We start from the raw sequence: 18,919 nt of genomic DNA, 5'->3' as shown, positions 1-18,919 counted from the left end.
GGTGCCAATCACATAGGCCACACCTGATTTTGAGCCTGATCTTGCTGCTGCACTAATCAATGGCAAAACTTCAATTGACTTCAATGGGTGCAGGATTAACCTCATTCATTCAAAACTAAGTTAAGCAGTATCTAAGAAGCATTCAAGTAGCAAAATAGCTTGCCAAACAGCTCTCCAGCACCCTAACTGACATAGAATGAAGTAGTACTAGCTGTTTAGCTTTTATGCTGTGATAGAAAAGATAAATTAAATATGATGGGCCATGTTCTGGGGCTTTTTGCTGTTCCTGACTTAAGGGTACAAAATGATGCAATCAAAATGGTACTTGGCACCGGCACTCTGACCAGCATTGGAGTTTCTGCACTGCCACTACAAATTGCTCATTCTAGGAATTCAAGCAAGGGGACTTGTGTGTAGGGATTCAGAGGAGGACATGCTAAAATATGTGGACTTTGGACCCAGGATCCTAACCATCTTACTCCATAATGTCGCTGAACTTGATGCCTTAAGCCTTCCAGATATGTGAACTCAAAAGATTTAGGGGGAACCAGGACTGGGATATACAAGAATTGAACCCTGTGATCTTTTTCTGACTGAGTATGTATATGAATGCCAGAATGTGGCCTGTTACATTGTAGAATGTGGTTATACTGTCATTTTAAAAGACCTGAAAATTATGCTATATTTAAGTGACTAGCTCACTGATAAAGAGAGGCATATCAGTCCCAACTCTACTTTCATGCTGACTTTTACGCAGTTGAGATAAATGTATATATTTAACTGTAGTCTATTGTATAAATTATACCCTCACAGTATGCCTTCTATAAACATCAGCTTGTGTATATCAAGATTAAATTATTATTAAGCGTATGTTTTTGGTGATCTGCAGTGCAAGAAAACTAATTTTGGGATGTTCCTTTTATAGCAAAAGCAAGTTGGTCGCTCACCAGGGGTGAGCAGCACAGAACATCAGCAAGAGATCACCAAATTAAAAGCTGAGTTGGAAAAAAAGAGTGTTTTCTATGAAGAGGAACTGTCCAAACGAGAAATAATACATGCTAATGAAATCAAATCCCTGAAGAAAGAACTGCGGGATGCAGAGAGCCAACAGCTTGCCCTCAAGAAAGAGATCATGATCTTGAAAGACAAGTTAGAAAAGACCAGGAGAGAGAGGTAAGTGTATCCCTGCAGCTCACCAGTGAACTCTGGACACCTTAATATCTTCAAATGCATTTACAGACCACACCATCGACCCAGGGTTCTGACTGCAATAAGAGACATATTCGTATATCTAGTGTCATAGATGAAAATAAATAAACTTGAAATCTCTATGTGATGGGTTCCTCCAGTGTGCCACCTGGATCTGGGGTACCACCGAGCCCTCTGAACTGGAAGTGCTAATAAATAAATACAACTATGACATTATTGGCATTACTGAAACTTGGTGGGATAATACACACGACTGGAATGTTGGTGTGGATGGGTATAGTTTGCTCAGGAAGGATAGACAGGGGAAAAAGGGAGGAGGTGTTGCCTTATATATTAAAAATGTACACACTTGGACTGAGGTGGAGATGGACTTAGGAGACGGAAGTGTGGAGAGTCTCTGGGTTAGGCTAAAAGGGGTAAAAAACACAGGTGATGTCGTGCTGGGAGTCTACTACAGGCCACCTAATCAGGTGGAAGAGGTGGATGAGGCTTTTTTCAAACAACTAACAAAATCATCCAAAGCCCAAGATTTGGTGGTGATGAGGGACTTCAACTATCCAGATATATGCTGGGAAAATAACCCCGCGGGGCACAGACTATCCAATAAGTTCCTGGACTGCATTGCAGACAACTTTTTATTTCAGAAAGTTGAAAAAGCTACTAGGGGGGAAGCTGTTCTAGACTTGATTTTAACAAATAGGGAGGAACTTGTTGAGAATTTGAAAGTAGAAGGAAGCTTGGGTGAAAGTGATCATGAAATCATAGAATTTGCAATTCTAAGGAAGGGTAGAAGGGAGTACAGCAGAATAGAGACAATGGATTTCAGGAAGGCGGATTTTGGTAAGCTCAGAGAGCTGATAGGTAATTAAGACTGAGGGGAAAAACAACTGAGGACAGTTGGCAGTTTTTCAAAGGGACACTATTAAGGGCCCAAAAGCAAGTTATTCCGATGGTTAGGAAAGATAGAAAATGTGGCAAAAGACCACCTTGGCTTACCCTTGAGATCTTGCGTGACCTACAAAATAAAAAGGCTTCATATAAAAAATGGAAACTAGGTCAGATCACGAAGGATGAATATAGGCAAATAACACAGGAATGCAGAGGCAAGATTAGAAAAGCAAAGGCACAAAATGAACTCAAACTAGCTATGGGAATAAAGGGAAACAAGAAGACATTTTATCAATACATTAGAAGCAAGAGGAAGACTAAGGACAGGGTAGGCCCACTGCTCAATGAGGAGGGGGAAACAGTAACGGGAGACTTGGAAATGGCAGAGATGCTTAATGACTTCTTTGTTTCAGTCTTCACTGAGAAGTCTGAAGGAATGTCTAGTATAGTGAATGCTTACGGGAAGAGGGTAGGTTTAGAAGAGGAAATAAGGAAAGAGCAAGTAAAAAATCACCTAGAAAAGTTAGATGCCTGCAAGTCACCAGGGCCTGATGAAATGCATCCTAGAATACTCAAGGAGTTAATAGAAGAGGTATCTGAGCTTCTAGCTATTATCTTTGGGAAATCCTGGGAGACGGAGGAGATTCCAGAAGACTGGAAGGGGGCAGATATAGTGCCCATCTATAAAAAGGGAAATAAAAACAACCCAGGAAACTACAGACCAGTTAGTTTAACTTCTGTGCCAGGGAAGATAATGGAGCAGGTAATCAAAGAAATCATCTGCAAACACTTGGAAGGTGGTAAGGTGATAGGGAATAGCCAGCATGGATTTGTAAAGAACAAATCGTGTCAAACTAATCTGATAGCGTTCTTTGATAGGATAACGAGCCTTGTGGATAAGGGAGAAGCGGTAGATGTGATATACCTAGACTTTAATAAGGCATTTGATACGGTCTCGCATGATATTCTTATAGATAAACTAGGAAAGTACAATTTAGATGGGGCTACTATAAGGTGGGTGCATAACTGGCTGGATAACCATACTCAGAGAGTAGTTGTTAATGGCTCCCAATCCTGCTGGAAAGGTATAACAAGTGGGGTTCCGCAGGGGTCTGTTTTGGGACCGGTTCTGTTCAATATCTTCATCAACGATTTAGATGTTGGCATAGAAAGTACGCTTATTAAGTTTGCGGATGATACCAAACTGGGAGGGATTGCAACTGCTTTGGAGGACAGGGTCAAAATTCAAAATGATCTGGACAAATTGGAGAAATGGTCTGAGGTAAACAGGATGAAGTTCAATAAAGATAAATGCAAAGTGCTCCACCTAGGAAGGAACAATCAGTTTCACACATACAGAATGGGAAGAGACTGTCTAGGAAGGAGTATGGCAGAAAGAGATCTAGGGGTCATAGTAGACCACAAGCTTAATATGAGTCAACAGTGTGATACTGTTGCAAAAAAAGCAAACATGATTCTGGGATGCATTAACAGGTGTGTTGTAAACAAGACATGAGAAGTCATTCTTCCGCTTTACTCTGCGCTGATTAGGCCTCAGCTGGAGTATTGTGTCCAGTTCTGGGCACCGCATTTCAAGAAAGATGTGGAGAAATTGGAGAGGGTCCAGAGAAGAGCAACAAGAATTATTAAAGGTCTTGAGAACATGACCTATGAAGGAAGGCTGAAGGAATTGGGTTTGTTTAGTTTGGAAAAGAGAAGAGTGAGAGGGGACATGATAGCAGTTTTCAGGTATCTAAAAGGGTGTCATCAGGAGGAATGAGAAAACTTTTTCACCTTAGCCTCCAATGATAGAACAAGAAGCAATGGGCTTAAACTGCAGCAAGGGAGATTTAGGTTGGACATTAGGAAAAAGTTCCTAACTGTCAGGGTAGTTAAACACTGGAATAGATTGCCTAGGGAAGTTGTGGAATCTCCATCTCTGGAGATATTTAAGAGTAGGTTAGATAAATGTCTATTAGGGATGGTCTAGACAGTATTTGGTCCTGCCATGAGGGCAGGGGACTGGACTCGATGACCTCTCGAGGTCCCTTCCAGTCCTAGAGTCTATGAATCTATGAGTCTATGAGACCCACGAGCCTGGGCTCCTTCTCACACTGTGCTGTTGTGACAAGCTGCAAAGCCCTCCAAGCTTCTATTTTCACCAGCATTCACACCAGTAGGGACACACCCAGCTGCAGTTACATGCAGGCTCTCTAACCACCAGCCTCCCAACCTAGGCCCCCAGAGCAGTACCATCCTACTTGGTCAGATCTGGCCAGTATATGGGTTTAACTTGGTCAGCCTCTCCCTCAATGCAAAGAGGACCATGCACACTTGGGGTAACCAAACTGAGATCATCCCCAGACACCTTAGTCAAACACACACTGGTTTGGATTAAAAGATTAAATAAGTTTATTAACTACAAAAGATAGATTTTAAGTAGGGCTGTCAAGCGATTAAAAAAATTAATCACTATTAAAAAAATAGAATAACATTTATTTTAAATATTTTGGATGTTTACTACATTTTCAAATATATTAATTTCACTTACAACACAGAATATAAAATGTAGAGTGCTCACTTTATATTTATTTTTTATTACAAATATTTGCACTGTACAAAATAAAAAAAATTCAGTTCACCTCGTGCAAGTACTGTAGTGCAATCTCTTTATCATGAAAGTTGAATTTACAAATATACAATTATGTACAAAAAAAACCTGCATTCAATAATAAAACAACGTAAAACTTTAGAGCCTACAAGTACACTCAGTTCTACTTCTTGGTCAGCCAATCACTCAGACATACAAGGTTGGTTACAATTTGCAGAAGACAATGCTGCCTGCTTCTTGTTTACAATATCACCTGAAAGTGAGAACGTTCACATGGCACTGTTGTAGCTGGCATTGCAAGATATTTACATGCTAGATCTGCTAAAGATTCATATGTCTCTTCATGCTTCAGTCACCATTCGAGATGACATGCTTCCATGCTAATGATGGGTTCTGATTGATGCTTAATGAACCAAAACAGTGTGGACTGACACATGTTCATTTTCATCATTTGAGTCAGATGCCACCAGCACAAGGTTAATTTTCTCTTTTCGGTGGTTTGAATTCTGGTTTTCACATCAGAGTTGCTCTTTTAAGACTTCTAAAAGCATACTCCATACCTCGTCCCTTTCAGATTTGGAAGGCACTTCAGATATTTAAAACTTAGGTCATGTGGTGTAGCTATCTTTAGAAATCTCACATTGGTACTTTCTTTGCATTTTCTCAAATCTGCGAAGTGTTCTTAAAACGAACAACATGTTCTGGGTCATCATGTGAGACTGCTATAACATGAAATATATGCAGAATATGGGTAAAACAGAGCAGAAGACATACAATTTCCCCTACAAGGAGTACGGTCACAAATTTAATTGACGCATTTTTTTTAAATGAGCATCATCAGCCTGGAAACATGTCCTCTGGAGTGGCGGCCAAAACATGAAGGGGCATATGAATGTTTAGCATATTTGGCATGTAAATACCTTGCAGTGCCAGCTACAAAAGTGTCATGTGAATACCTGTTCTCACTTTCAGGTGACACTGTAAGTAAGCGGGCAGCAGTATCTCCCGTCAATGTAAACAAACTTGTTTGTCTTACTGATTGGCTGAATAAGAAGTAGGACTGAGTGGCCTTGTAGGCTGTAAAGTTTTACACTGTTTTGTTTTTGAGTGCAGCTATGTAACCAAAAAAAATCTGAATTTGTAAGTTACACTTTCATGATAAAAGAGATTGCACTTCAGTACTTGTCATTTTCACAATGCATATATAAAGTGAGCACTGTGTACTTTGTATTTGTGTACTTTGTATTCTGTGTTGTAATTGAAATCAGTATTGAAAATGTAGAAAAACATCAACAAATATTTAATACATTTCAATTGGTATTCTATTGTTACAAGTTTGATTAATCGCAATTAATTTTTTTTAGTTAATCGCGTGAGTTAACTATGATTAATTGACAGCCCTAATTTTAAGTGATTATAAGTGATAGAAAACCGAGAGCAGATTATCTAGTAAATAAACAAAAACACAAACTGGGTTTAACATACTTGATGAATTAGCAAATTCTCACCCTGAGTGATAAACAGGGTGCCTTTGCATTGCAGCTTGGGTTTCCCAGTTTTTCATACATAGGCCTGGGGCCATCATTTCCCCCAGTTCAGTCTTTATTCCTCAGGTGTTTCCAGGTGTGTTGTTGTAGGGAGGTATTGTCATGATGTCATTTCCCCCTTTTAAATCATCTTTCCGCTTGCTGGAAAGCTCTTTTGCTGTGACCTGGGTCAAACAGTTCCCATTGTCTAGTGCTAACTCTGAGAGGTTTCTATTGTATACAGTTCCTGGGGTAATCCTTATGTTTGTGTGCATTTCCACAAGAAGCCATTAACATTGTTTGGCCTTTTTACTATTGTACCTGAAAGGCTGCTTGTGGTGTTTTCAATCTCACAGCATGTTTCAGTAACACATACATTGCCAAACTTCATAACTTCACATACCTGATAGCACATACAATCCAATGAGATATTAATGTCTTGCAAATCAAGACTTCTAGAATGATACCTCACAGGGCATACTTTTTGCAAAACATATCCTAATTATATGACAATGATGAATAAAGGGGTGACAGGATGTCACACCCTATACTAGCCATCTTAAAAAATATATTTGAGAAGGTGGAACAGTTACTCTTCCTTGTGTCAAATTCTGCACTGTCTTACCACTCCCATTAAAGTAACTGGATTTGCAGAGTTGTAAATCAGGGAAGGATTTGCCCTATTGTAGCTTAAATAATTTTTAGCATTTTTCTCTGTTTGATGGTTTCATCTTTTCATTGGACAAATAATATGCTAGAGATTAGCTACTGCTTATACTTTCTGCTGGCCCGGGAACAATAGTTTAAGGTGGGCAGATGCTCATCTGCACTGGTTTTATTCAGTGCTAATGTCTGTCACCATGCCACTGAATATACAAGTCTCTTCATGGGTACTGAAAGGGTGATTTGTCAGACCTACTTTTATTGTCATGTGGGGGAGCTTACAATTTGCCTTGAATGTTCACTGCAGGGCCAGCCTTAGGGCCAGGCAAACGAGGCCCACACCCAGGGCGCTGTAGCCAGGGGGCGCCACAAGGGACTGGGGCTTCCCCTGGCTGGCTGTGGCCGGACTCCTCTCTTTTCCAGCCCTTCCCCGCTCTGGGCTTCTCCCTGACCTTGCTGCCCTGGCCCCTCCCTCACTCATGCCTCAGCCAGGCGGCTGAGGGCTCCAGATCTGCCCCGGTCCTGGGGAGCCCAGAGTGGCACAGCCGGGGCGGTAACTGGTAACACAGCCCACTGCTCACTGCCCAGAGTGGAGCCAAGTCCCTCCCTGCCTGCTGCCTTGCGCCGCTTGGTCTCCAGCAGGGTCAGGCCAGGGCCAGGAGGAGCAAAACTTCCACGTGAGTCGTGAGTGGGGCGGACTGAGCCAGGGGAGGGGGAAAGGGAAGGAGGACTTAAAGTGACAGTACACTCACTGTCTCTCAAACTTCCCTCACACACACACACACCCACACACACAGGCTCTCACACCCACATACACTCTTTCTCTCACAGTCTCCCTACACAGATTGTCTCAGACACAGTCTCACACTCCCCAACACACACTCTCTCTCACACTGTCCCCCAACACACAGTCTTTCTCTCTCTTTCTCTCTCTCACACACACACCACACACAGAGGCGCGCTCTCTCTCTCTCTCTCACATGCGCGCACGCGCACACACACACTCGTGTATTATTATTATTGTTGTGGTTACTGCTTGGTACTTCCTGTCAAAATGCTCGTGGTGAGCCAAGAGTGGATAGGGTCTGCAGAGGGGCCGTGGGTTCTGGCAAGATGCAGTCTCCATGTAACAGCACAGAGCCTGCCTTGAGCCACAGGCCAAGCGCCAGGCACCACAAGCCATTGCAGCAGCACAGAAGTGTGGCAATACACCATATACCATGCCACTTTTACATCTATGCTTCTGTTGACAGTGGCCTAGGAATTTGCTAGTTGTAGCAGTTACTCATTATAATGTTATCTGATTAAAATATGACCACGTAAATCATTTACAAAATGTGGCATGTAAGATGTCTATGAAAAGGTTATGATTTGCTGAATGTTTATGCTATTTGTATGCATGTATCATTTTTGTATTCGAAGTTATGAATATTGGCGCTATACCTATATTTCAAGTGTTTGTTCCTGGGGTAACGCCAGCACATCTTGAAGGGACTAGTCAAAGTAAGTGGCTCATCAAGGGATTCTTAACTCCCAGTGAACCATGGGAGACACCCATCTACATTGAATGGACTTTCCTGTAGACATTGCATATGAAGTATAGGTAATGGCCCAGCAGTGATGGGTGGGGAGGGAGGAGGAGCCCAGGGAGCCTGTAGGAGCCAGGGGTGATGGTGGGAGGGGGAGGGAGGGTGCCAAAATACAAGTTCGCCCAGGGCACTATTTTCACTAAGGCCAGACCTGGTTCACTGAATGGTATTTGTCAGTAAAGGCAAGTACATCTAACTGGATAATGTAGCAGTAGTAATAATTGCTTGAGTGTAGCGCCATCATTGATGAAGATTTCAAAGTGCTTTACAGGCAGTGGCCCATCAGTTTCCTTAGTCTTTCTCACAGCAGGAAGCAAGATAGAAGGACCTCAAAGGTGTAGTTCATGCAAAGAGGAAAGGCAGGTGTATGAGATCTTGCACTTCCATGACCACAGTGTGGGAGCTGAGCAGAAGAGTGAAAGATAAGGCAAGAGGCAGGGAACAGCAACTTAATGCTGTGTTCTTCTTCAAGTCCCTATAGGTATTTGCTGTGGGTGTGCAGGCACTCCATGCTCATGAGACTGGAAGATTCTTCACTAGCAATGCCCTTGGTCCATGCCTGCATCTCCTCAGGCTCCAAACCAAGGGCATAAGGGTGGCACAGACCAGCCATCTCTCCAGTTCCTAGCTACTGCTCGTGGTCCAAGACATAACTCCAACAGTATACACAGCTTTGCTAGCATTCCTGCCTTCTACTCAGGTTTTCTTGTAAATAGTTTTTATCTTTGTGCAGATTGATAGCTATATAGATAGTGTTTTGAGATTAGGAGTTCTGCCCCCGTTATCCCCACAATTCAGATCACCTTTTATGCCTTAAATCTTGCATAGCATGCCCTAGGGTCTTCCCAGTTGGTAATCCCTATGCCTCTTGCTTGTACTGCATTGGAGAGGCTCACATTCCATTCAAGTGCAAGATTTATTGTTCATTTCCACCTCGTACATGATGCTCTTGCAAATTCTGATTTAGGATGCATCTGATGGAGCTCTCCATGAGGCCACAACACAACTCTGGGTCTTCTGATCCTGCTAAGCATCAGCAAGATCCACCTATTACTGCCTATTTGGACCAGGTTTACCTTAGTCCCATTTTGCCCAAGTCCAGACTTAAAGGCTCTAGCAGATACAAACAAGAAGAGGATAAGAAAAAACATGCTAATAAGAAGTGGGAGAAATCCCCACCTAAGCCCTCTGAGAAGAGGAGTGCCTCCCCTACAGCTTCTAAGTCAAGTGAGACTCTGCACTTAGTGTAAATTGCCAGGGAGCATAGGCCAGTATCGTCAGTACTGAGAGCCAAGAACACTCAAAGACTGCCACCTATGCAAGGAGCGAGTCCTGCTCCATTATTAGTGATGGAGGGGAGAGAGTGATTTCCATGTATACCACAAGAAAAGATGCCAAGACTTAACATTAGACTCAAGTCTGCACTGTCAGCTCCACTTACAGACATTCCCACTACATCTGGCTATACCATCCTTGAGGACCTAGCAGTTAATACTGACCTGTAGTTGTCACTACTCTCAGATCCAGTAATTTCCATAGTGGTACATATGCCGTCAGTACATTATTTGCTAGTCCCTTCCACCAGCTGTGGTTTCAGCTGCTGATACTAATGGATCTGCACATAGATTCCGAGAACTTGTATTCCTCCGGAGAGATTGAGGCTGATTCATTGACTTGGCTTTAGCCCCTACAGGAATTCCAGAGCCTCATGGTGCCTGATCTCTCCTACAAGACAGTCTATTGACCCCAGGACCAGTGGCACCATGCCCCATGAGCACCACCTCTGTATCCATACAAGCCTACATTCTCACCCTATTGAGGCTCCCGATCCTTACTTTAGACCTCCTGTCTCCAGGAGATCAGAGCTGGACTACAGACAGAGAGCACCTCATAGGAAGAACCTCAGCCCACTCAGGAGTGCTGTGAGGAGAAGGAACAGCTGATCAACCGGAGCCACTCGATCCACTTGCAGTTCTCGCTTCCTCATGTCCTGACGAGGCAGTGACGTTTGACTCACCTTCACAACCTGATAATTACAAACAATTTCTGGACTGTCTGAAAAGAATCAGAGAGGCTCTGCAGATTTACCTGGAGGAAATTGAAGACCTTGCTTACAAGCTTCTGGATATCTTCCAGACTACAGGCCCTAGCAAGATGGCGCTTCCCATCAATCATGCCACTTTGGAACCAACCAAGGTTCCAGATGACAGAACAAGGAGTAATGGTCTCAAGTTGCAGTAGGGGAGGTTTAGGTTGGATACGAGGAAAAACTTCTTCACTAGGAGGGTGGTGAAGCACTGGAAAGGGTTACCTAGGGAGGTGATGGAATCTCCTTCCTTAGCGGTTTTTAAGGTCAGGCTTGACAAAGCCCTGGCTGGGATGATTTAGCTGGGAATTGGTCCTGCTCTGAGCAGGGGGTTGGGCTAGATGACCTCCTGAGGTCCCTTCCAACCCTGATATTCTGTGATTCTAAGGTGGTTTGACATACTCAAGCCACCTGAACCCCAACTCCGAAAGGGATGGAGAAAAGATACTTTGTTCCACCTAATAGGAAGGAATTTTTTTTTCCCCATTCCATCCCAAATTCTCTAGTAATTCAGACTGTCACTGAGCACAACAGATTGCACCAGCCTCGGTCTACCCCTTTTGACAAAGACACTAAGAAACTGGCCCTCCTTAGGAGAAAAAGAGTATCTTTTGCAAGCCTACAGTTGCAGATAGTAAATTACCAGGCCCTTATTTTGAAAAATGACTTTATTAATTATAGTAAGCTGAGATCATAGCAGTTGTTCCTGCAAGTGTTCCTCAATGTGTCTGACACTGTACCATGGTGACTTCAGTAGTCATCGGGAGGTGGGCTTTTGGCTTCACTCCTCAAGGTTTTCTAAGGAAGTCCAAGCTATGGTGGATAACCTCCCCTTTGAGAGTAACATTCTGCTCAGCAAAAAATGGATGTGTCATTACACTCTCTCAAAGGTTCCCATGAGCCTCCTTTCCCTGTGGAATTATACCCCAGCACGTTGGAGGAAGTACTCTAAACCATCTCTTTTCAGTCATCACCCTTCCCCCAGCTCCTTGTCAATCAACAGACTTACAAGCCACCAGGAAATACCAGAAGATACACTGCAGCAGACAGCATACTCACAATTTTCCATCCACAACCCCCTGTCAAGAAGTCATTTCAAGAGCTCCAGCCAGTCTCCACACCGCCAGATTACCCACATTTTCTTTGGTGGCTGTCTCTTCTGCTTCTTTCCAATGTAGCAACATCTTACACCAGACAAATGGGTCCCAGAGATGATCTCTATCGGCTACACAATAGAATTCCTTTCCATCGCTACATGAAACCCCTCTCCCCATCCCTCTTCAAGGACCTCTCTCATGAGAGGTTTGTCAGATAGGAGAGAGATTACCTTCTTCAGCTAGGAGCCATAGAGCCCATGTCCCCTCAACACAAGGGGAAGGGTTTCTGTTCGAAATACTTCCTTTTTCCCAAAAAGAAGAGCAAATGGAGAGCCATGCAGAATTTATTGCAGTGACTTTGGACTCAACTTCAGCCAAAGGCTATTTAACTCAGGACAGGTTCCTCGCAATGAGGAACTCATTGCACAGCTCCAACTGACTTGTTCCTATTGGATCCTTTTAGGTCACATAGCCACCTGCTCTACGTAACACCCTACGTAAGGCTCCATCTTCATTATCTTCAGGTGTGGTTATGCATGGTTTATGCTCTGAAAATTAGATACCTTAGTTTAGACAAACCAGTCTCAATCATCACAGAGCAACCAAGTGGCACCAAGTTTTTGGACCCAAAAAGAATCCCAGCTACACATCAATCTACTCAAACTTCAAGGAAGGTATGAGGCTTGCAGAAGGTTTCTGTTTTTAGCACATTCCCAACATGTTCTGGTCATGTTGGATAACATGACCACAGGGTTCTACATAAATAAGCAGAGGGCAGTGAGGTCCAATTCTCTTTGTGCAGAGGTAATCAAACTATGGATTTGGTGCATCCAACCCCAGATTAACCTGTCAGAGGTGCAACTTCCTGGAGTAATGAACACCTTAGCTGACAGCCTCAGCAGACACTTCTACAGGGACCATGAGTGGGAGCTTCACAGCTTGATGGTACAGAACTTCCAGCAGTAGGAGGTCCCTGTCATGGGACCTCTTTGCATCACAGGTAAACAAGGAGTGTCCAACCTACTGCTCCTGTACTGCTCAAGTGCACAATACTACAGGGGATGCATTCTTGGTACAGTGGTCAAAACCACTGATGTATGCTTTCCCAACTATTCCCATTTTACCTTTGGTCCTTAATAAGATCAAACAGGACAAATCAACAATTATCCTAGTGGCAACTTGGTGGCCGAGACAGTTTTGGTTCACTAGCAACTTCCAGATGTCCACACACCCATGTATCAGCTTACAACCATGGCTGACTCAAGACAAAGTTAAAACCAGCGATCCCAACCCAACATCTTTCCATCTCAAAGCCTGGTATTTGGATGGGCAGTGTGCTTGGAGAGCTTATGCTCAGAAATACAATCCATTCTCACTAACACCAGAAAGGCTTCTACAGAAAAATGATATACTGCCAAATGGAAGAGGTTCTCCATCTGGTACCGAAATTGCCATGTACTTTTGCTGTACTTTGCAGTCACTGCCATCTTGGCATATCTCCCCTCGCCGAAGTAATCAAGTTTATCCACTAGCCCATCCAGTAGTTTATTTTGTGTACATGTGGCAATGATTAACACATTCTGTGCTCTGATAGACATCTTCTTGGTAATCACCTATGCTACAACCAGTTTTTCTGAGAGGTCTTCTCAGAACTTTTCCTCCAGTATCAGCACCAACTCCTAATTGGGACCTTAACCAAGTGTTGTCAGCTCTTATGAATCCACCTTCCGAGCCTTTGGTCTCTTGCTCCCTTCTCCATCTACTCGAGAAAGTGGTCTTCCCGATAGCAGTCATCTCCACCAGGAAAGTAGGTGAGCTTTCATCACTTTTGGCAGACTTTCTCCCTTTGTGGTGTTTCATAAGGATAAAGTCCCTGAAGTTGCACCCCAAGATCATCTCAAAGGTTCCCTCTGAATTCCAACATACATATACCAGTATTCTACACATAACCTCATGTCACCAAGGAGGACAGGAAACTCCATTCTCTGGGTGTACATAAAGCCCTGGCTTTCCATTTGTAAAGGATGAAACCCTTTAAAAATCTCTGAGAATATTCATCTTTATTGCTGAGTAGATTAAAGACTCTGGAAGTGGATTTTGGGCTGCATTCTGCTGTTCTAGGAACAAATGGAAACCTCTCCTTCTCAGGGTATGAGCACCCATTCAGCTAGAGCACATACTACTTTCATAGTTTCTTTCCAGTGAATACCTCTCAGATAAATCTGTAGAGCAGTGACATGGAGCTCACTGCATACCTTTGCCAGACATTACACGCTGGTCCAAGCTTCTTCAGCAGATACGTCCTTAGACACAGCAGTACTGCAATCTGTGATGCAGCATAGTTCCTTGCACCCTCCTCCTCAGCGAGTACTGTTTGTGAGCCACCCACCGTGAAATACACATAGGGACCAGTGCTCTAAGAAGAAAGGAAGGTTATTTACCTTATAGTAACTGAAGTTCTTTGAGATGTGTGGTCCCAATGTGTACCTGCCCTCCTTCCCCTTTTGATCCTTTCTAGTTGATTTGTGGTAGAATAGCAAATGGAGAGGTTGTTGGTCAGCGCCACCCCTTATGCCCTGGGTTTGGAGCACAAGGAGGTGCAGGGCACAAGTGTGGACCAACAGACACTGCTAGCGAAGAATCTTCCAGTCTCAGGTGAATAGAGCATATGTTTGCACACCCACAGTGAATACCCATAGGACCACACATCTCAGAGAACTTGTTACTATAAGTTAAGTAACCTTCCTTTTCTCCTCTCACAGCAAAGTTAAAGAACAGACTACATTGCAGATTCCTGTTGTCCTGAGCAATGGTAGCTCTTGTTTTTGGCTTTAACACATTGTAATGTCTAAATAGATGGGGTGTGTGGGAGGAGGTCAAATGATTCTTAGGATAGCATAGATGACTGCTATATTTCAGAAAAGTATAGGCAGCTGGGGTCCACAGGAAATATCTCTGTTGTCCCTATGGATATCCTCCAGTTCTAATAAAAATTGGATATTTCCACTACTTTTATTGATCTGCTGCTGATAGTAGAAGGTGGGATGAAATGAAAAATGGCTTTTAAAAAAGCCTTGTAAATGGGGGGGGAGCAATTCTTCCCTAATGCATTGTTTTATGCAAGAGAGAAGTGTGCAAAGGAATCACTTCAACTACTGCTGGAATACAACCATCTTTGGGCCAGATGTGCAGCAGCCCATTGTGTGTCGGTACATTATACCTCTGTTTTAGGACAGGAAGTGAATAATAACATCCAGTTGAGACAATAGGGGTAGTTTCCATAAGTAGCGTACTATCACTATCACAGTTAAAGTTTTGACAAAATACTGGGGTCAGAAACCCTACAAATGCAAAAAAGGCTACCACATTTTTAGTGATCTGAAATGGAGTTACGGCTGTCACCTGAATACTGTAGTGACTCTTTAACACCATGTTTGCATGTTAGTTCAGTACTGACTCAGTGGGGAGCGTCATATAATGAATCACCAACACCACAACCTGTCCAAGTTTTTCTTGGAGCTTTCTCATCCAAATATTGACCAGCCCTGACTCTGCATGGTTTGTGAGAACTTATCGGGTTACACCCTAAAGTTGTGCAGCTGCAAAAGTCAAAAGGTAATCAAATTTCCGATTCTAATATATTAGCTGAACAGTTTCTGCTGTTTCATGTTTGCTGTTTATAAATCTAATTCCAATAGGAGCTTTTAGATCTCTGTAAAGAAAAAGTGAACGTCAATGGAGTCTAGCGTGAATGGGACAGTATTTATAATATATATAATGGTACTGTGTGTGTGGTGTGTGTATAATGTTTGTAATATAGGAAAGCCTGTGAAAATCATAAACAAAAATGTATCAAGTATCCAAAATTAAGGGCTTTGACTCTTCAGTGGGAGTCAAAGACCTACAGTACAGGAAGGGCTCAGCATCTTACAGGATCAGCCTTCAGGAATATAAAACATTCTTTATAAGGGCCTGACCTTGCACCAGGCTCTTCTAGAACTGGCACATATGGAGTCCCATTGCAGTCATTGGGACTCCAAAGAGATACAAAGAGATACAAATCTACCCTAGATACTAATGCGTGACTGGGCCTTAGTAAGTGAAAAAAGTTGACCTGACTTGGATCTGAAGTAGCTCACTGATTTATGAGTGAAGAATTAAAGCTGTTGCTCCACTTTAAGTATTTGATGGTCTGCTTTAGAGCACATTGTTTTAGTTTATAAAACTTTATTGCATTTTTCTCTTTACCTGCAATGTTTTTTGTTTTCATAACCAGACATAAAAAGTTTTCTGACTCTCTGCCAATAGTAAAGGGGCATTAGATAGCAGTATTGCAAAGGATGAAGAAACACCTGGGAAGTTTTATACTGAACTTATCCGATTATTGAAACAAAGACATTTCTAAAAACATACCATATACCAAAATGGAAATTAAAAAACAGGTCTTGCATAAAAATGAAAAACTGTCAGTATTTATATCTGATCCTGTGTGTTTAAAAAAATGATAACAAAAAGCTGAGATGTGACTGAAAGATTTTATCGTCTGCATTACTTATGAATGGCAAAGAAGATAGGAAGTTATATAGGTTGTTCCACACAGGAGCTAGTAAGAGCTTTATACCATAGTATTCTGAATATGTTAAGTGTTTTCAGCAAAACTGCTTTTGTAAACTCATAGTTTTTTAAAAACAATTATTGGTACTATATTTCAGATCCCTCCACTGCTAAAGATAAGATTTTCTTAGTACCAGTAGTCCAAGTGCATAGGTCTCAGAGGGAGAGAAAAATGCTACTTTTTCCATACTGATGACAGTATGCTAAGGTGTGATAACTTGTGATTTACCAGGGCATGAAACAAATGACTTATACCACTGGAACACAGGAATACAAGATCAGACCTGTAATCCATCTAGTCCAATATTCTGTGTCTGACAGTTATCCGTGCCAAATATTTTAGAGGAAACAACATGAAACCTTCATTGGACAATATGGAATAGACTGTCCTTAGGAGAAGTTTCTTCTGAACCTGTGAATTAATTGATGGTTTACAGAGCACAGAAGTTTATAAGTCAGTTATGTATAGGGTGTGACACAGGTCTGTCAGATATTGGAGGTTTGAGTTTGACTTCAGGGCCCCTTTTTGTTGTTTCAAAATAGCAAGATAAAATAATTTGTGCCCTCCCCCACAGTCACAGTTATGAGGTTAAGGGTTACACAATGTCTGAGAAGATGTATTTCACATTAGTTTAGTTTATTGTGGCTCATTCACAATTATTTTGAGAATAAAAGACAATCTAGTGTATGTGTATACTTTCTATCACTTGTCAGCAGATAGACAGCTACGGTTTAGAGGAGAATAAAAGGTTGATGGGAGAGAGAGATTTTGATCTTCTTCCCTGCCCAAGGTGTATGCCAGTGGATTTCATCACTTTTCTGAGACAGGTATTCGAGGCTTGTCAAGGAGATACTTGAGGGCAGTAGGTGGAGCTTTCCATTTACCTCTTATTTCTGAGGCTGCATTTTCCCCCATTACATTTCTTTATCTCCTCCCTTTGCTTCCCTTGCCTCATCCCTGATCAGTCTGATTTACTGGTATAGGGACTTATCACTAAGGCTACATTTTAGTCACAGATATTTTTAGTAAGAGTAATGGATAGGTCATGGGCAGTAAACAAAAAATCATGGCCCATGACCTCTCCATAACTTGTACTATATATCCCTGACTAAATCTTGGATGGAGGATGCCACAGGTGCTTACGGGGAGTGGCTGGTGGGTGCCATGGGTGCTTGGGTGGCAGCCCGGGGTGCCACGGGTGCTTGGGGGGCAAAGCAGCCTGGGACCCCTGCTGGTGTGGGTGGAGGGTGTTGGCTGAGCTGGCAGGCTCCCTATCCAGCTCCTTGCGGCTCCTCACCCAGCTCCTCATGACTACATGGAAGCGACGACATGTCCCTCCCTAAGCTCCTAGATCCACATGCTGCCTCTGCCCCAAACGCGGGCTCCGCAGCTCCCATTGGCCAGGAAGTGCAGCCAATGGGAGCTTGTGGGAGCGGTGCCTGCGGGCAGAGGCAGCGCATGGAGCTAGGAACTGAGGGAGGGAAATGTCACCTCTTCCAGGGGAACCCCCCCAAGGTAAGTGCCACCCAGAGCCCTCACCCCCTCTCATGCCCAATCCCCAGCCCTGAGCCTCCTCCCACACGCACCCAAACTCCTGCTGCTGGTGGGGGTGTGTGTGGCAGTGGCCCCAAGACTGCCGCAGCCAGTGCGGCTGGCCCAGGGGCTGCCTGAGCTGCTCAGGTAGTCCTCAGACCAGCTGCACCGGCCTCTGCAAAAGTCATGGAGATCCTGGAAAATCACAGAATCTGTGACTTCCATGACAAACTCGCAGTCTTAACTATCACCATTGCAATTAAGAACTTCAGTTACAAATACTAAAAACATGTCAGTTATGTATCCTGTCCCTTTTCTCCCCTCTCCAGAAACAGGAGTTGACAGAAATCCTAAAAACCCATCAACACAGTGGCTGTGATGATCAAGGCTTTACAGAGCAAATATTAGACAAAATTCATAGGAACCAAAACAAATCATAACAATAAGCACACAAAACTAAACAAAAAGAGTTAACCAAACTCTTCTTTTTTTTAAGGCTTGATCTACTGTTTGAGAAGTTAGGCTTGATTCTGCTTCTCATACATGGCAGTGAGACTCATTATCCATTCCTCTAATGCTTTAATCTGTTTCTGGCTATTGCCCAGTCTACTCATCATATGCATGGAATCTCTTAGTCTGAGAAAGGATTGGTGGTAGATTTCAGAATTGGAGTTTAAACAGTAATAATTAATATGGTACATTGGTAGAATAGAGTGTTTTGTTTCAAAGGATGCCTAACAACAAACAGTTTCAGAGATTAACCTAATATGGTGTACTATATTTCAAAGCCTGGTTGAAACATTAAATGAATTTCAAATTAGGAGTAGGAAATTCAAACCAGGAATACTCTTAAACGAGCTCAGCATAGCCACCATCGGCCTCTCAGCTTTTAAGGATGTTCTTGCAGAACTGTTATAACTCTTTGCCAAATTCTTTCTCAAAGACAGAGTAAAACCAGGGTATAATTTCCTCATCACATAATCTGAAACACTGACCTGTTTGCAGTTAATTTCACACACTTCAAGACAGAGTTTTTGATGATTATTTTATCTGGCTTTTTAGTGAGTACCTACTAAGTATTTGAATAGATGAACAAAGATAT

At 42.8% G+C, this 18,919-nt stretch overlaps 2 protein-coding genes across 5 annotated transcripts in view; one reads left to right on the top strand and one right to left on the bottom strand.

Annotated features, from left to right (window-relative positions):
- XDH (xanthine dehydrogenase) overlaps positions 1 to 18,919 on the bottom strand; it is an 855,537-nt gene that overhangs the window by 413,187 nt on the left and 423,431 nt on the right. The gene's annotated exons all lie outside the window — the stretch shown is intronic.
- Positions 1 to 18,919, top strand: part of CDC42BPA (CDC42 binding protein kinase alpha) — a 362,571-nt gene that overhangs the window by 254,629 nt on the left and 89,023 nt on the right. For all 4 annotated transcript variants that reach the window (XM_050948407.1, XM_050948405.1, XM_050948404.1 and 1 more), the window contains exon 15: positions 926 to 1,173. In XM_050948407.1, the coding sequence (XP_050804364.1) occupies positions 926 to 1,173 (248 nt within the window). The remainder of the gene's footprint in view (positions 1 to 925; positions 1,174 to 18,919) is intronic.

The sequence above is a fragment of the Gopherus flavomarginatus genome, chromosome 4 (assembly GCF_025201925.1).
Source record: "Gopherus flavomarginatus isolate rGopFla2 chromosome 4, rGopFla2.mat.asm, whole genome shotgun sequence".
NCBI classification, from domain to species: Eukaryota; Metazoa; Chordata; order Testudines; family Testudinidae; genus Gopherus; species Gopherus flavomarginatus.
The sequence above is the reverse complement of the archived record's forward strand: the minus strand, read 5'-3'. Positions and strand labels throughout refer to the sequence as shown.